The 16201-nt window shown below is 38.0% G+C and overlaps 1 protein-coding gene across 3 annotated transcripts in view; it reads right to left on the bottom strand.

Annotated features, from left to right (window-relative positions):
* The window catches only part of LOC131857168 (protein GID8 homolog), a 137863-nt gene that overhangs the window by 50500 nt on the left and 71162 nt on the right, over positions 1 to 16201 (bottom strand). For all 3 annotated transcript variants that reach the window (XM_059209346.1, XM_059209347.1, XM_059209345.1), the window contains exon 4: positions 3808 to 3936. In XM_059209346.1, the coding sequence (XP_059065329.1) occupies positions 3808 to 3936 (129 nt within the window). The remainder of the gene's footprint in view (positions 1 to 3807; positions 3937 to 16201) is intronic.

The raw sequence follows: 16201 nt of genomic DNA, 5'->3' as shown, positions 1-16201 counted from the left end.
CATCCAAATTTTTAAAAAAATTCAGATTCAGCTAAGTGAAATAATTTTCCCTCTTCTGGACCCTAGAACCCTAATTTGAATAAATTCCTTAATAAATGGAAATGTTGAAAATCAATGAAAATATCCTTTGAGACAAGGCAAATTCAAAATTTCAAGAAAATTATTTCTAGATTAAATTTTATCTCTATAAGTTTTCTCTCCACGAATTTTCTCTCTCCAAGGGTTTCTTGCCAAGTGGCAACCGGGTTAGCGCATGTGGAATTAATGGAGCGTCTTTTGCATGTAGTCATCACATTTAAGGCATTATGGAAGATTTTTTAAGCATGCAGCCATCGCAAGTGGAGGTGATGGCACATTTATGACATGATGGGGCGATTTTTGGCATGAAGAAATGTTTAATGCATGTTGAGCAAATTTAGTAAAGAATGGTGCATTTAATGCACAGTGGATGCCATTTCGGGCAGGAAAGAATTTATTGTAAGTGGGCGTGATGGGCATTTATTGTTTATTCCCACCTTGTTGCATCATGTGTGCGGAATCTTTTGGGTCAAACCCTAATTAGGGTTTGCATGTAATCAAGGCCGGAGGCCTATATAAGGGGGTGATCGCTTCATTTGTAAAGCAGGGCGATTTGTATGAAATTGTTGCGATAAGTTTTTGAGATAATGACAATGATGCATTGTTTTTTGATGGTGTTCACTTCAGTTATTCTTTCAAAACTTGCATGGTTTGACCTTCCTCACTTAGAGTAGTAGTATAGTGCTTACATTCAATGGAGAATGTAATGGTGTTTGATGAATTTCCATGGTTCATACTTTTTGCATCTTGTTGATTATAAGTTGCAGTGTAAAGTTATTTTGATTGTGAATAGTCGTTTGGATTGCATCATGTTGGGTACTCAAATGCACTTTCTCAATGTGAAAATCCTTCAACATCCTTAGAAGATTGCACCAGTTCTTGCAGAGTTGTAGTTAAACTTGGCGAAGCAGAGCTTGGTTTATTTGGAATTTGTCCACTAAAGCATTATCTATTGATATCACTGCCCTTAGATCCTTCGAACCCTATCCCCTTTATTTTCAGTTTAGTTCATCCGAAGCAGAAACATCACAGAATTGCCATATCCAATGATGAAGTTCCAACCACAACAAAAAGGTGAAAGAATGATTTGAACGTAGGTCCCCTTGGATTACCCGGATATCACATTAGCCGACTGAGTCACGTCCACTGCATAACCGGAACCTTGGAGTCGATTGTTTGAACTCACAACAATCTTAGCATACAATCATAGTTTGATCAAGAGAGAGTGAAGTGACCGTTAGGCGACTTTATTCCATGTTCGACGTTGTCATAAAAAGCACGTCAACACGCCATTTTATGTATTCAAATGCACTTTCTCAACGTGAAAATCCTTCAAAATCTTAGGAAGATTGCACCATTTCTTGTGGAGTTGTAGTTAATCTTGGCGAAGCAGAACTTGGTTTATTTGGAATTTGTCCATTAGAGCATTATCTATTGGTATCACTGCCCTTAGGAGTAGATTTAGATCCTTCTAACCCTTTCCCCTTTAATTTCAGTCCATTCCAGTTCAATTCATTCGAAGCAGAACACCACACAATTGTTATATCTAATGATGAAGTTCCAACCACAACAAGAAGTGAAAGAACAATCCAAACGTAAGTCCCCTTGGATTACCAGCATATCACATCAAGCCAACTGAGTCACATCCATTGCATAATCGGAACCTTGGAGTCAATTGTTTGAACTTATTGCAATCTTAGCATACAATTGACCTTTGATCAAGAGAGAGTAAAGTGACCATTGGAAATCTTTATTCTGTGTTGCGCATGTTCACAAAATGCACGTCAACAAGATACCACGATAGGGGGAATTGAATGGAATTACATGTACTTGAGTACTTAGGAGCTATAAAATTCATGGGAGTTAGCACTTGAATTTTAAAAGCAAATATGAAATGCATAGTTTTGAGTTTTTGAAATAGAATTATGTAACATACACCATTTCTTTTTGTTTTTTATTTTCTGTTTTGATGTGTTTGATAGAAGAAGAAAAAGATGCAGAAAGGGTTTGTTTTACAACAAACACACAGCAATATAGGAAAATGAAACAAGTTATAAATGAACAATATTTATGAAACCCCACAACTTGAGATATTTCAGATTTATTCTCAGAACTGAAACAACAATATTTTATAAAACAAGTGCAACCCAGATCATAAAATAGCATTATAATGCCATTTCTAACAAACTCAAAGAATATGGATGACTTCATAATTAACTGTACTTTGAGCCAGCTCCTGCAAGCTCACAAAAGTGGATGCCACAACCAAGATGAATATTCTTCGACCACTTTTCTGATTTCCAGCACTAAAGATGCCCTAGACGTCCCCCTTGGGCCACTTAAACCTTACCAAAACCGTCAGCTGGCACCCAAAAAACCTCACAATACAGAGAAGGTACAGCAGCAAGATGAGGTACAAACAGAAAATCATATTCAATCTCCTTCAAATCGACCTCCCACAAGTCTGTTATGAAAGTGCTATATGCAAACTGAGATACAAACCACCAGTGAAGCCCAACTATGATCTCTGTATGAAACCACCAAATAAATCTTCTAGATTGGATCTTTCACCAACATAGAATATGTTCCTTACAAGGGTTTTCATCCTCACAAAGCTACAAGATGAATAAGTTCAACCAACAAGAGAAATCTCCAAAATATCAAATCCAAGCATAACAAAGTGAGCTCAAAAGACTTCCTTTATAGCCTCGAAAACCCACACCGAGCAAAGGAATACTTTTTTAATTTATTGAAAACTTCTTATGTCTCATAAAAGGGGTGCCCAATCCAATAAATTCATTTAATTTAATATTTAACACTAGCCCTTTTTAATTTTAACTTTGGGCGCCATATAATCAATATTTAAATAAATAATTAAGTTAACTATTTAATTAGACTTAATAATTTATCATTTTTTAAATTAAAAGCATTGGACCATATCAAATATCAAGATATCAACATTAGCTGCATCCACCAACAAATCTAAAAATAGTAATACTGACAACTAGCTTAGTCGGTGCCCTGGGCTGACTTACTAAAAATAGTATAGGAAAAACTATCCAAAACCACTCTAGAAAAGGGTGTTATGCAAGTCTCAACTGCTTGAGCTCAATAAAACACCTGTCGCTGCCAAAAGCTGTATCAAACTATCATCATGAGTCCCCTAACCCTAACTCATTAGCCTACGGGAACTTGCTGAATAGGCTAATGGTCCACCATGCTGAAGTGCTTAAGAAAGGGACATTACAAATTATTAATACCATATAATAAATAAACTACAATGTTCTTGTAGATTGTAGTGATTATGTTGGGCTATATTACAAAGGTAACAACATGAATGTCCCTTTCATCCACCATCACAGATTTTAAAATAATGTACACATTTACTTCAAATTATTTATTGGATTTTCAATCCCAGTCTGAATTCAAAACATAAATAATTATTAATGAGCACAATTTTATATCAGAAACTACACATTAGCATCAGTACTTGAGGTGATTATACATATTCATGTTGGAATGGAGGAAATACCCATCCTCAAATGGTATTGTGTAAGCTCTGAGTGTTGCAGGAAGAATAAAAGAAAAGCAATTATAAGTGGGTAAACAAATAAATGACATGAAGCAGAAAAAAATGAGGGCGCATATAATATGTAAGGGAGAATCCTGGTTTCAAACTTAAAATAACCAATATTAAATTCATAACTACAATACTAACAACTTGCTTACATTTTTTTCTCCTCTTGGTGCCACTTCCTTCGTAAATTCAAGAGCTTCCATTATTCTTCCTTTCCTAATAAGTTCTATGGTGTTTTGTATCTGTAGATGGAAGGACAGTTGAGGATTTGCGTCCAAAATCTGATTCGCATTCACTTAAAATGTTAGTAAGACATTTCTGCATCCCAACATTTCTTTGCTTAGGAATAGCAATTAACATAAAAAATTTGTTTCTGTGGTTCACAATATTCTTATTGCAGGAAATTCATCATCGAAGCCATCAAAAGAAAGAAAATAAATTATCATTCAAAAGTGCAGGGAAAGGAGAAAGAATTATGCATAAAACAAATAAAACCTTTTTACCATAAAAATGCCGACTAAAGCTAACATTACTGAGGTGTATGTAAGATTCCCTTTTAGAATGTTATGTGGATTTCAACGGTATTTGATTTCCCAAACTGAATCTCAATAAATGTTTGACAAAAAGCTCATAAATTGAAACAGCATAAACTGATTTCTCTTTTACTAAAAATAATCACATTGACAAAATGAAATGCTAAACAACAGATAAGATAGATCTTCACAATTAAGCACACTCCTAGCTGTTCTGATGAATAACACTATTCAGAAATTATGACAGCAATACAAGAATGATTACAGTAACAAGATAAACATTCAATACTGGCATGTGGTCTGCTAATAATGTTGAAATGTGTCCAGAATTAACACAGTAGTCATGTAACATTCTGTAAATAGTCTGGATAGAGATGTGAATCCAGAAATGAATGCAAAGAGACTCAGAATGGGACAGCCAGCTAAAAATGACCCAGACTTCACACAAGAAGGTAGCACCTCAAATTTATTATATTTGTAATTTTCTTCATAGGCTGTACCGAGGGTTTTTAGGACTCTAAAACTTCCCAAAAAGGAGTTGATTCTTTCTATCCTTCAAATGCCTAGTTCCCAAAGGGTCGCCCAACTACATATACAAATAGTAAGGCATCTGGAATATATGGGTTTGAATCCCTAAATGAAGTGCCAATCTCCAACTTCATCCAGTGTGCAAGATATCCCTTTATCAAAGACTGAAAAGTCTCTCTATGAAGATTTGGATGATTCACCTTGACCTAGGTGACCAGAACTGTAAATTTCAGAGCTGCTGGTAATATGGCAGACCTGCTGTAAGTGCTCAGGGGTGCCAAATACCATGAATCTCCACTTTAAAACCTCCTCACAAAACCTTATCAAAATCTGGACTGCTATAATGTGATCATTAGTACATGAATGAAACAACAATCTTTACCAAACTCTACCTAGAATAGTCTAAAAATGGATCACGATTAGTTATTGAATGAGTCTTGGTGGTTGAGAGAATCTCTCAAGTTAGTTAGGATCCTCCCACCTTTTTCTCAAGGCTCCTCTTCTATAAATACTTGAGGGGTCTATTGTAATATTTATCTTTTGGAAAGCAAGCAAAAACTCTGCCAAATTTACAGCAAGAAGTCTTTGAGCTTATGTATGTGAATTGAAGGTTTTGAAGAATAATAAAGAAGGATTACTCAAGTTTTGAGTCTTTGAGCTACATATTTGAGTTTGAATCTTTTTATTTCTTCCATGCAAAGTGTTTCTAAAGGAGCTTAGTCCAATCTGATTTGAAGTCTTTGAGCTGCAAGTAGAGAAGATTAATTAAAATAGGAAACTCTCTTGAAGGAGCAGCAAGTCTTTGAGCTTGCGTCTATTCTTGAGGAAAAATTACTGTTTGATAAGAAATAGCAGCAAGTCTTTGAGCTTGCATTAGTTCTTGTCTTTGTGTTGAAAGAATAGATTATTCCAGTCTTTGAGCTGTTATCTTTTATTCGTTGTGAAATTTAGTATAGCAAAGGGTAGATAGGACTTCCAATAGTCAAGTCTTTGAGCTTGATATTGCTGTCCCGTCCCGAAGGAAGTAATGGAAGTCTTTGCGCTTTCAGGAAACTTCATTTCCTTTCTCTTATTTCACTTGAAAGTGGTTATTGTTGTTCATATTCAATCGCTATCTTTTTCTGTGAAGAGAAAAGGATATTGTCTTTCTTGAAAAAAGAAGAAAGATTGATGTCCCATCCTATTTTATTTTCCAAGTTGTAGTTAGATAGGGGGAGCCTTCCCTTAATTAAGAGAGTTTTTACTCGTGTGCTGTGGTTGAAACCACAATTTTGTATATTTCTCCAAGTGTACAAAATTTTCAACCAACAAAATCACACATGGCGCAACTAAGAAAATTGTGGAGTTCATGCCTGAGACAACTTTCATTAGACTTGGAAACTAGAGCTATCATTGCGACTGTGATCATGCATCTCAGTTATACTCCTTTTCAGATTTTGTTGATGATAATGATTTCACATATGATGATTCTTCACATGATGATCACACTTCTTGTGATGGTTCAGATTTTGAGGAGAACTTTAGGTACTTGAACTTGGGGATTCTCACATGTGACCCCGTTCTTGAGCCTTGTGTTTCATCTCTTCCTATTGATATCACATCACCTATTGCACCTGATGATGCGGATAGTGCGATAGTTTTGCCTTCACGTGATTCAGTGCAACAGGATATTTCTTGTCTTCCAGCTTCAGTTTCATGGGATGATTACTTGATAGACATTGCAGGTTTGTTTGTGGAATCCTACATTGCAGATTTGGGAGACATCATTGATGATATTCATCTTCTCTTTGATGAAGATGATCCTTCTATTGTTGCGAGGGAAAACTCTGACCCTCTTGTTTATTCTCTACATGATCATTCTTTCGAGGTTGACATGATTGTGGATACTTATGTACAGCAGTTGGAGGAGGTCTCTTTATCTTTTGAGGAGACATGTGAGTCTTTGGGACTTGTTCTACATTCATCTCCACTAGATCTTGGAGTGCCTTTTTCAGCAATGTGGAGCAGTTTACCACCTTTGGAGGGGGTATCTTAAAGCATCGATATGGGGACACTTGAGCAGTTTTCAAAGACTTCATTCATCATGAGTTTTTTTCATACATCTTCCCTTCATGATTGGGGAGACTTCATGGATACACCTTTGGTTTTGTTTCTTCCTAAGGGGAGGAATGTTGTTCGACGTTCGTGGAGCAGTTTCTTCATACATCATCGAGCTTCTATCATCCGTGCAGATTCTACATTGATGGGGGGCTTCCTACCTTCTCTTCTTCTCTCATATGGGGGGGACTTTTTCCTCGCATGGGGTTTTGTTCCTCACATTCTTCTATGAGAGTTCTCTTGTAAAGCTTTCTTCTCTCTTGTGGGGGAGGGTTTTTTCCCATTGGGTTTTTCTCTCGTTCCTCGCTTTGTGAGAGATTTCATTGCATTGGTTTGCATGCATTTGCATTTGTACATGGGTACCTAACATGGCCTCATAGCCAGGACCCATCTTGCATTGCTTAGTTGTATTCTAGACTTAAGTACATTCCCCTAAGTTGCACTTAAGGGGGGGTGTTGGTGTAAATAATTATTCATCTTGGATATTATTACACCTTACTTAAGATTACTTAGGAAATGCATTTCATAGTAGTTTGGGTATGAGACACTTGGGTGTTTGTGCCACATTGGCATAGTGTGTGTAGGAGAATTTCCACCTTTTATGGTGTGATCTGATTACTACTTTATCATATCCACTTATTGTGGAGTGATAATTCCACCTTCGGTGGGTGATCCACCTCGTGGAATATTTTATTGTTTCTCCTACCTACCACACCTATTTTCTACCTACCCTTGTTTCTTATTGAGCCACATGTCATGTTTGTGTGTTCACATATCCATATAGCCTTGCCTATATATGTAGGCTTGTATTCATTGTATGAAAAACGATTAATGATCTAGTTGATAAGTATTTTCTTGATAGAATACAGTTTATTTCTATCATCTATTTTGTTCTCTCTTATTTGTGCTTTCCATTGTCTCTAGATCTTGGAAAAATCTCACAGAAACCCTCTGCTTAGTCATCAAAAGGCTCGAAGAAGAAAAATGTTCAGTGTAATTACTACAATAAGTATGGTCATATGAAGCTTGAGTGTTGTAAACGCTTGGCTGCACAGGCTAAGCAAAGTGGTTCGCAGCTGAAAGCAAATGTAGCGGAGCACACTGAGCAGAGCGAATCTGCCTTTTACTCCTTCATGGCTAAAAGACTTGCAAACCATGTCAAATCCTCTACCTAGTACATCAATTCAGGTGCCTCACGCCACTTCACTCATCGTCGGGATTGATTCACTAATTTTTAGCCTTAATCAAATTCAGTTATCTTTGGAGGGGAAGAGTACACCGTTGTCGGAAAGGGTAATGTGCAGTTTCAGTCTGGAGGGAGGAAATTGATTTTCCTCAATGTGTACTATGTTCCAGCAATGGAACTCAACCTTCTCTCAGTCAGTCAGATACTAATACATTCTCCTTAGCTCGACACGACCTTCAGTTCACATTAGTGTAGTATCATTGATTCGGAGACTCAAACAACTGTTGTTGTGGGTCTTGAGGATTATGGTCTATTCAAACTAGTTGATTCTAGTGATTCTCAAGAGCTTGCAATGGTAACCAAGCGCTCCTCTGTTAGTACACTCTAGCATTAGCATTATGGGCACTTTAATGTGCACTATCTTGCTCAGGTTTTTCGAGAAGATCTTGTCATTGGATTGCCAGAGATCCAGACCCAGAACCTCGAAGTTTGCGGAGCTTGTCAGGTTGGGAAGTAGTATCGGACTCCGTTTTCAGATGGCAACTCCTGAAGAGCTTCTAAGGTACTACAACTGGTCCATGTTGATATCTGTGGACCTATGGCTACTCCTTTTGTTACTAGGTTCAGCTATTTTTTACTTTTTGTTGATGATTATAGTAGAAAAATGTGGGTGTATTTTCTTCATCAGAAATCAAAGGTATTTGTTGTGTTTCAAAAGTTCAAAGCATTAGTTGAAAAGAGTCTGGTCAACACATTGTTACTCTTCGATCTAATAATGAAGGAGAATTTTGTTCTTCTGCCTTCTCCCATTTCTATGAACAACATGGCATCAAGTGCCAACTCACTACACCTTACACCCCTCAACAAAACGGTGTCGTTGAGCGGAGAAACCACACGATTACCAAAATGGCTCGGTCTATGCTTGAGCACAAGAATGTTCCAAAGAATTTTTGGGCTGAAGCAGTTAACACTGCAGTTTATCTTCTAAATCGATCTCCTACTGTGGTTGTGAAGAAGAAGACTCCGAAAGAGGCCTGGTCAAGCCGCAAGCCCAAAATCAATCACTTGAAATTTTTTGGCTCCATTGCTTTTGTTTGGATCCCTGATGCTAAGCGCACCAAGTTGGATGCCAAGAGCCAAAAACTCATGCTAACCGGCTACAGTGATAATCACAAAGCCTACCGACTGGTTGACATTGACACAGATTGTATCATCTTCAGTCGTGATGTGGTTTTTGAGTAGGAACGAGGGTCTTTTCAGCTCTCTCCTCTAGTTGTGGATTTTGAGGATCAGCCTTTGAAGGCTTCAGACTTAGGTGTTCATCTTCCATTAAGTCCACCTGATGGGAGGGCTCCAGTTGTTCCAACTCCTGCACCTACACCGGTTCCTTCTCCTGCAAGATCACCTAGACACGCAGCTGCTCCACCTGATTTTCCTCAAGATTCATCCAATCTTCTGTTTGATGAACCTGATCTTGTTCCACCTGTTGCATCTGATGTTGGCACTTCTGCTCTCCGGCCTCAATGGTGGGCCAAGACAATTGTTGATCTTCATGATAATGAGCTCATCGAGGGTAGAACTGCTCAAAAAAAGAGCAAGCAGCCTGATTATGTCAATTTTGCTCTCATGGCCAACATTCATAGTGTGTATGAACCACAAGCATACACAGAGGCGAAAGGCATACCTGAGTGGGAACAAGCTATGGCAACTGAGCACTAGAGCTTGCTAAAAAATGACACTTGGGTTCTAACAGATCTTCCTCCAGGGAAGAAACCCATTGGATGCAAATGGGTCTATAAGGTCAAATACAAGCCTGATGGTACTTTGGATAAGTACAAGGCTCGTCTTGTTGCCAAAGGCTTCGCTCAACATGAAGGAATTGATTACAAGGAGACCTTTGCTCTGATGGCAAAGTTGAGCACCATCAAATTAGTCCTAGCCATGGTAGCTTTGTGTGGCTAGAAGGTCCATCAAATGGACATCAAGAGTGCCTTCTTGAATGGTGAGTTACAAGAAGAGGTCTACATGACGCAACCTCTTATATTCAAGGTTGCCGGAAAATAACACCAGCTCCTCCAACTAGTGAAAGCACTCTATGACCTAAAACAGGCTCCTTGGGCATGGTACATGAAAATTGATAAGTACCTCACTGATCGAGGTTTCCATAGGAGTCCTTCCGACTCAAATTCGTATGTTAAGACTACTGGAAGTGATATTATCATTCTGATTGTTTATGTTGATGATTTGATCATCACTAGCAACTCGACATCTTTGATTCAAGGAATCAAGCAGAATTTATGCCAATCTTTTGACATGATCGACCTTGGGCTTCGGCATTACTGCCTAGGTGTTGAGGTTTGGCAACAGTCTCATGGCATCTTCATCTCTCAATCCAAATATACCAGGGCTCTACTAGACAAGTTCTGAATGCAGGACTGCAAACCTGCATCTAGACCTATGGAGAAAGGTCTGAAGTTGTCGGCGAAATCTGGTTCTTCAGTTGAGAATGAATCCGATTTTAGGCAACTAGTGGGTAGTTTAATATATCTCACCTCAACTAGACCTGATCTGAGCTATGTCGTGAGCTACATTTCTTGCTTCATAACAACTCCTACTTCAGAACATTGGGTTGCAGCAAGGTGGATCCTTCACCATGTCAAGGGCACTTCAAACTTTGGTATCCTTTATGGACGGACCAAAGATCCCGGACTCATTGGTTTCACAGATTCGGATTGGGCAGGGTCTGTTGATGACAAAAGGTCCACATCCAGGTATGTCTTCAGTTTGGGCATAGGTGCTTCAGTGCTATCACTTGGACTAGTAAGAAGCAACAGGTTATAGTTCTTTCCTCGACTGAAGCTAAATATCGAGGAACAGTAAAAGCAACTTGTGAGGTAGTTTGGCTTCGAAGATGCTTTTCGACATCCAGCTGTCTTAAGCAAGTCCTACACCCCTCTTCTATGACAATCAAGAGGTGCTGAAACTCGCTAAAAATCAAGTCTTCCATGAGCAGACCAAGCATGTTGAGCTTCATTGTCACTTCATCCGTGAGCTGGTTGAAGATGGATTTGTGGATTTACAGTATGTTCCTACTAAGGACCAGATTGCCGATATCCTCACCAAGTCCCTACATCCGGATAAGTTTGTTAGGTTCAGGGGGCTACTAGGTGTAGTAGACAGATTAACCATTAAGGGAGGGTACTAGAATAATATCCTTATTCTTTATTTAATGGTTAATAATGTAAATATTGTAAATATTTAGTAGTTTCTATTTCTGTTTTTGTTATCGGTTGTTTCTTTTAGAAACATCAATCCTGTAATATTATCAAATCATCTAGTTTTCACACTATGACCCACATCAGAGGTTTTTTTCATCTGTTTCCTACCATACAAGCCATACAATAGGTCTCGATGTCCTTCGACCAAAAAAATTGGCATCTTTGTGCAAAATATTCTTGGTTGTCACAACATATTCTCTATATCAACGTCATCACTACAAAATGTTTTGCCAACCCTACATCACATTGTATATCTTTCCCTTAGTATGGTACCTTGGTCTATAGTAGGTACAACTTGCATTTATTAAATTTTCTTTTTGCAAACATTAAAAAGAATTTCACTTTGAAAAAGTTTATGAGGGCCCATGTTTGTTTTTTGGTCATTGGATTGTAATGACAGTAGTCAGATGCATGACCATCCCCTTTGGGAGGAGTGTTATGTGCCTAGCAGAGCACACCTAGCTACCGCCCCAAGTACCGCTGCCACCTTGGTGGCGCCGCCCACAAGTTGGTGCCTTCAATTTTGCCTCTACATGCCACATGGTCACATGGGTGACCTCATTTAAGACCTTGGAGCCAACAGTTGACCCCAAGTGCCTGAAGGGGGGCCTTTTTGCAATAACTTGGGCAAATGATATTGGTTTTTTGAAAAAATCAAATATTGTCAAGAAGCTAGTTCTGCGAATTTTCCAATGGTGCATGTTATTATCTAGAATTTCGTTGTTTGGTGACAAGAATTGTTGTTTTAAGTCAGATTGTTTTTGGCTCTCGAGCTCATAACTTTTTGCCACAATCTTTGATTTTCGTGATTCTTGCGTTGTTGGAAAGGTATTGAGGAGTTCTTCACAGCCATCTATGCACTTTTTCCTATTTCTATCTTAGGTATATGTTTGTTTTGATTCTTGCTCGATGGGTTTCCTAGGGGAATACTTGGATATTTTGGTAGTTGGGGAGGTGTTTTGATCTAATGAATTCATTTCAGATACATTTCATGCATTGATTTTTGTTGTATCATTTGAGAAGCATATCATTGTTGTAACCATGGGTTATGCAACTGATCCTTCCATAATCATTCTAAGGACAATTATGAGTCTTGGCAAAAAGGCATCCTAACCTATGTTCCACCAAGTAACCGAGACGCAAGGATGCAAGGATGAGAGGATGTGTTTCGGGGACAAAATGTTTTTAGGCCATTTTTGAGGACAAGGGATGACTACATAAAAACAAATATACATTATAGAATCATCTATTATACTAACATAGACATTATAGAATCCTTGAATCAAAATTAATTTCATGTTATCAAACGTTGGAAGCATTCTTGTGAATAGATAATTTATATGCTTTCATTGAAACCCCAATAAATTGCTCACAAAATGTATTGTTTACAGTGTCAAACCTGAGGAAAGATTCCTAAGTTGTCCCCATTCTTGAGGTGTCTCTGATAGGGGGACACAGGCAAAACAACCCGAGTCCCCATGTATCATAGATCCTAACACATTGCAGGTGGCTCAATATTTTGATTCATTTTCATAAACTCATTCCTAAGCCAGAGATAACATGGAAGAAATTAGTTTGGGATAATAAGAATGACCATATCATAGGATTAGTTGGCTCTAGTTTAAGTGCAAACATCTTCAAACAGACCTACAATCATATTTAAGGAATCAATTTCCCATGCACAATTTGGACCAAGATTTGGGAGATTTTTGGAGATCCATATAATCCTCCATTCCCATATGATCCTACATTAGATTGCCTCATTCCACTTGATGATGTTGACAATCTCCCCTTTGATGACGATGTTGGTATTTTGGTATGGTTTTGTCATTGATGTCAACACCTACTAAAACACTAGCACTTTGGAGATCCAGCAGCATTCACCGGCAAGCAAGTAACTATTGCACAGTTACTGGTATATGGTTCACCGACAGAATATAATGATCACCGACACTTGGAATGACATGGAAAACACTTGGTAATGTTGAAGACATCGTCTGGACATCTTGTCCTGGAGTTTTGTTCATTGGTATATTCACAGTTGCATATTTGTTGTTACCTGCAAATAGGTCTAGGGTTACACCGACAGGTTTATCTTTTCCAGATCAACATGGCACGCTATGGAAATGATTAATTATTGTTGTAAATGCATTAAGCTGACATGTTCAATCCGTTATTGCATCGGATATTATATTATTTATAAAATATTTTTATTGTAATATCTTGTAGAGTCGACCTACTAAAATTGGTCTTAGGTTATGGTATAAATGTAAGATCTTATTTGTAAGATCAAGTGTGGAATGCGAAAAAGAATTGTGTGAAGGTATATGTGAGATTAAGCAATGCAATACACGCAGACATCATTTGAAGGTGAAGTTAAGTTTTTGTGAAAGCATATCAGCATTACACCGGTACTGAATCCAGCATATGAAGATGCTATTTTGCGCAGTACATTCTTATTGGATTTAACCATCCAACTGTAGTCAGTGTGACTCCCATTTTGTGATTGAGCAGTGAGCTCTAGGCTGTTGGCCTTTCTGCATGTGCAGACCCTATTTATGTACACTTACTATCTGCAATAGTATCATCTGATTGTGGGTAAGGTTTCCCACCATGGTTTTTCCCCTTACAGGGTTTCCACGTACAAATATTGGTGTCATGTGTTGTGGATGATTTTGTGTTTATGTTTCATGCATTAATCTTTACCGGTATAGCAATTAACTGTTAAAACTGTCTACCGGCATACTTAACTGGTTTATCGGTATTAAGCATTAAGTTGGTTAAGTTCTTTTTGGTTTGAATTTATTTGACAACCGATTCACCCCCCCCCCCCCCCTCTCAGTTGTCTCTGGGACCTAACAATTGGTATCAGAGCTTAGTCCTCTTTTGCAAAAGTTTAATAGCTTGAGGAGATCCAATGTCTACTAATTATTTCAGGAAGGACAGCCCTAAACTTGATGGAACCAACTATGACATATGGAAGATCAGAATGGAGACACATCTAAATTGCATTGGTAAAGATGTCTGGGAAGTTACAAAGAAAGGTTACATTGCTGCTGTACCTGGTCAGCCCAGTCCAACTAACTTGGCTAAAGATGAGAAAAATGATTGCAAAGCAAGAGAAGCACTTTTGAGCACATTATCAGATCAACAAATCATGGGATTATCAGATAGGTCTACTGCTAAAGCTATTTGGAATCATTTGGAAACACTGAATGAAGGAGATTCCACAGTCAAAATTGCAAAACTTGAAAGCTTCCGGGTCAGGTATGAACATCTGAAAATGGAAGAAGATGAAAGGATTTCTGCTTTTATGGAAAGAGTAAATGAAATTGTTTTGGATATTAAATGTTGTAGAGGAACCTTAAGTGAGGATGAAATTGTTTCAAAAGTTTTAAGAGGATTGCCACCGGCATATAAAATGAAGGTTACTGCTATAAATTAGTTAAGAACAATGCCTAATACATCAGTAACTAGGGATACATTGATTGGAAAACTTTCAGCTTTTGAAATTGAAGAATTCGGTCCTGTTGCTACTATTAAGACAGATTTAGCCTTTAAAACATCAACTTCGTCTACTCCATCATTTGACAAATCTGATTGGAAAACCTTTTATGCAAGAGAACTTGAAGAAAGCAGGAAAAAAAATGAAGAATTTGAAGCACTATTTGCAAGGAAAATGCCTAAAGGTCTAGTTGGAAGTAAGTATGAAGGTAAAGCACCCTTTAAATGTTTTAACTGCAATAAGATTGGTCATATGGCTTCGAGATGCCCTAATAGACATGCTAGACTAAGAGAAGAAGCTAGAAGAACATACAAGCCTAATCTTGAATATCAGAGATACAGATTTAAGAAGAACAAAGACAAATCTTGTTACATTGTTGATGAAGGTGTGACTGATGATTTTGATGAGGATTCGACAGACAATGGATGAATTTTTGTTGCTATAACAGAAGATCAACCAGCACCTACTGCTCAACCGGTAGAACAAGCCTGTTGTGACCATTTCACACATCGCCCCATTAAAATGGGGACCCCCTCTTTTTGCTTTTGTTTTGCCTGTTCTTCTCTCTGCTTTTAGGGTTTTGAGTGAGTGAGTTGTTTGGGCTAGGGCTAAGCCTTAGGGGTTTCTTTTGGATATTTTTTAAGCCGAGTCCAGTCAAATTTTGAAAGTTATTAAGCGTCCTTCTGAAGGTTGATTATTGAAGTAAGATAAGTCTGTCAGGAAGTCAGAGATGTCTCTGGATAGGTCTAGTTAGGGTTTTTTTGGGTAAAATCCAAATTTTGTCTAAGTGTTAGCACTTTGAAAATGAAACTATACATTTTTGCCTAGGTAAATTTTGATCAAATTTTGGAGGCAAGATGATACCTGAAACAACAAAAGTGCTCCCGTCCCTCACTAAGGACCATGCCACTTTTTCTTGCTAACTGATTCCTGACCTTGAAGATGACCTAACTCTACCTTGTGAAATGATTGGAGACCTAAATTTTGAATATTTTAGCCAGAAAGGACAAAAGTGCTCCCGTCCCTCACTGAAGGACTAGAGCACAAATGTTATTTTATGCATATTTGTCACTGACTTTTCTGTTTTGTTTTGTGCAGGGTCTTCCGGAATGATAATTGGACATGACTTGATACTTTTGAAGATTTTGAAGGCACAAAATTGGTGAATTTTTGAAGGTTAAAGGAAAAAGTGCTCCCGTCCCTCACTGAGGGACCAGAGCGAAAAGACTTATCTGAGCCATTCCTGGCCTTGTTTGGTTAAATTGAGACATCAAAGATATGGTGAAGGACGAAATGAACATGATAAAGCATCCAGACTTGATTGAAAACAATGAAATGATGAAGTTTTGGCCTAGAAGGTCAAAAGTGCTCCCGTCCCTCACTGAAGGACCATGCCACTTTTTCAAGTTTCTCTTCTTT

Source organism: Cryptomeria japonica, chromosome 7 (assembly GCF_030272615.1).
Source record: "Cryptomeria japonica chromosome 7, Sugi_1.0, whole genome shotgun sequence".
NCBI classification, from domain to species: Eukaryota; Viridiplantae; Streptophyta; class Pinopsida; order Cupressales; family Cupressaceae; genus Cryptomeria; species Cryptomeria japonica.
Note: the sequence above shows the minus strand (reverse complement) of the source record. Positions and strands in the feature narration are given on the sequence as shown.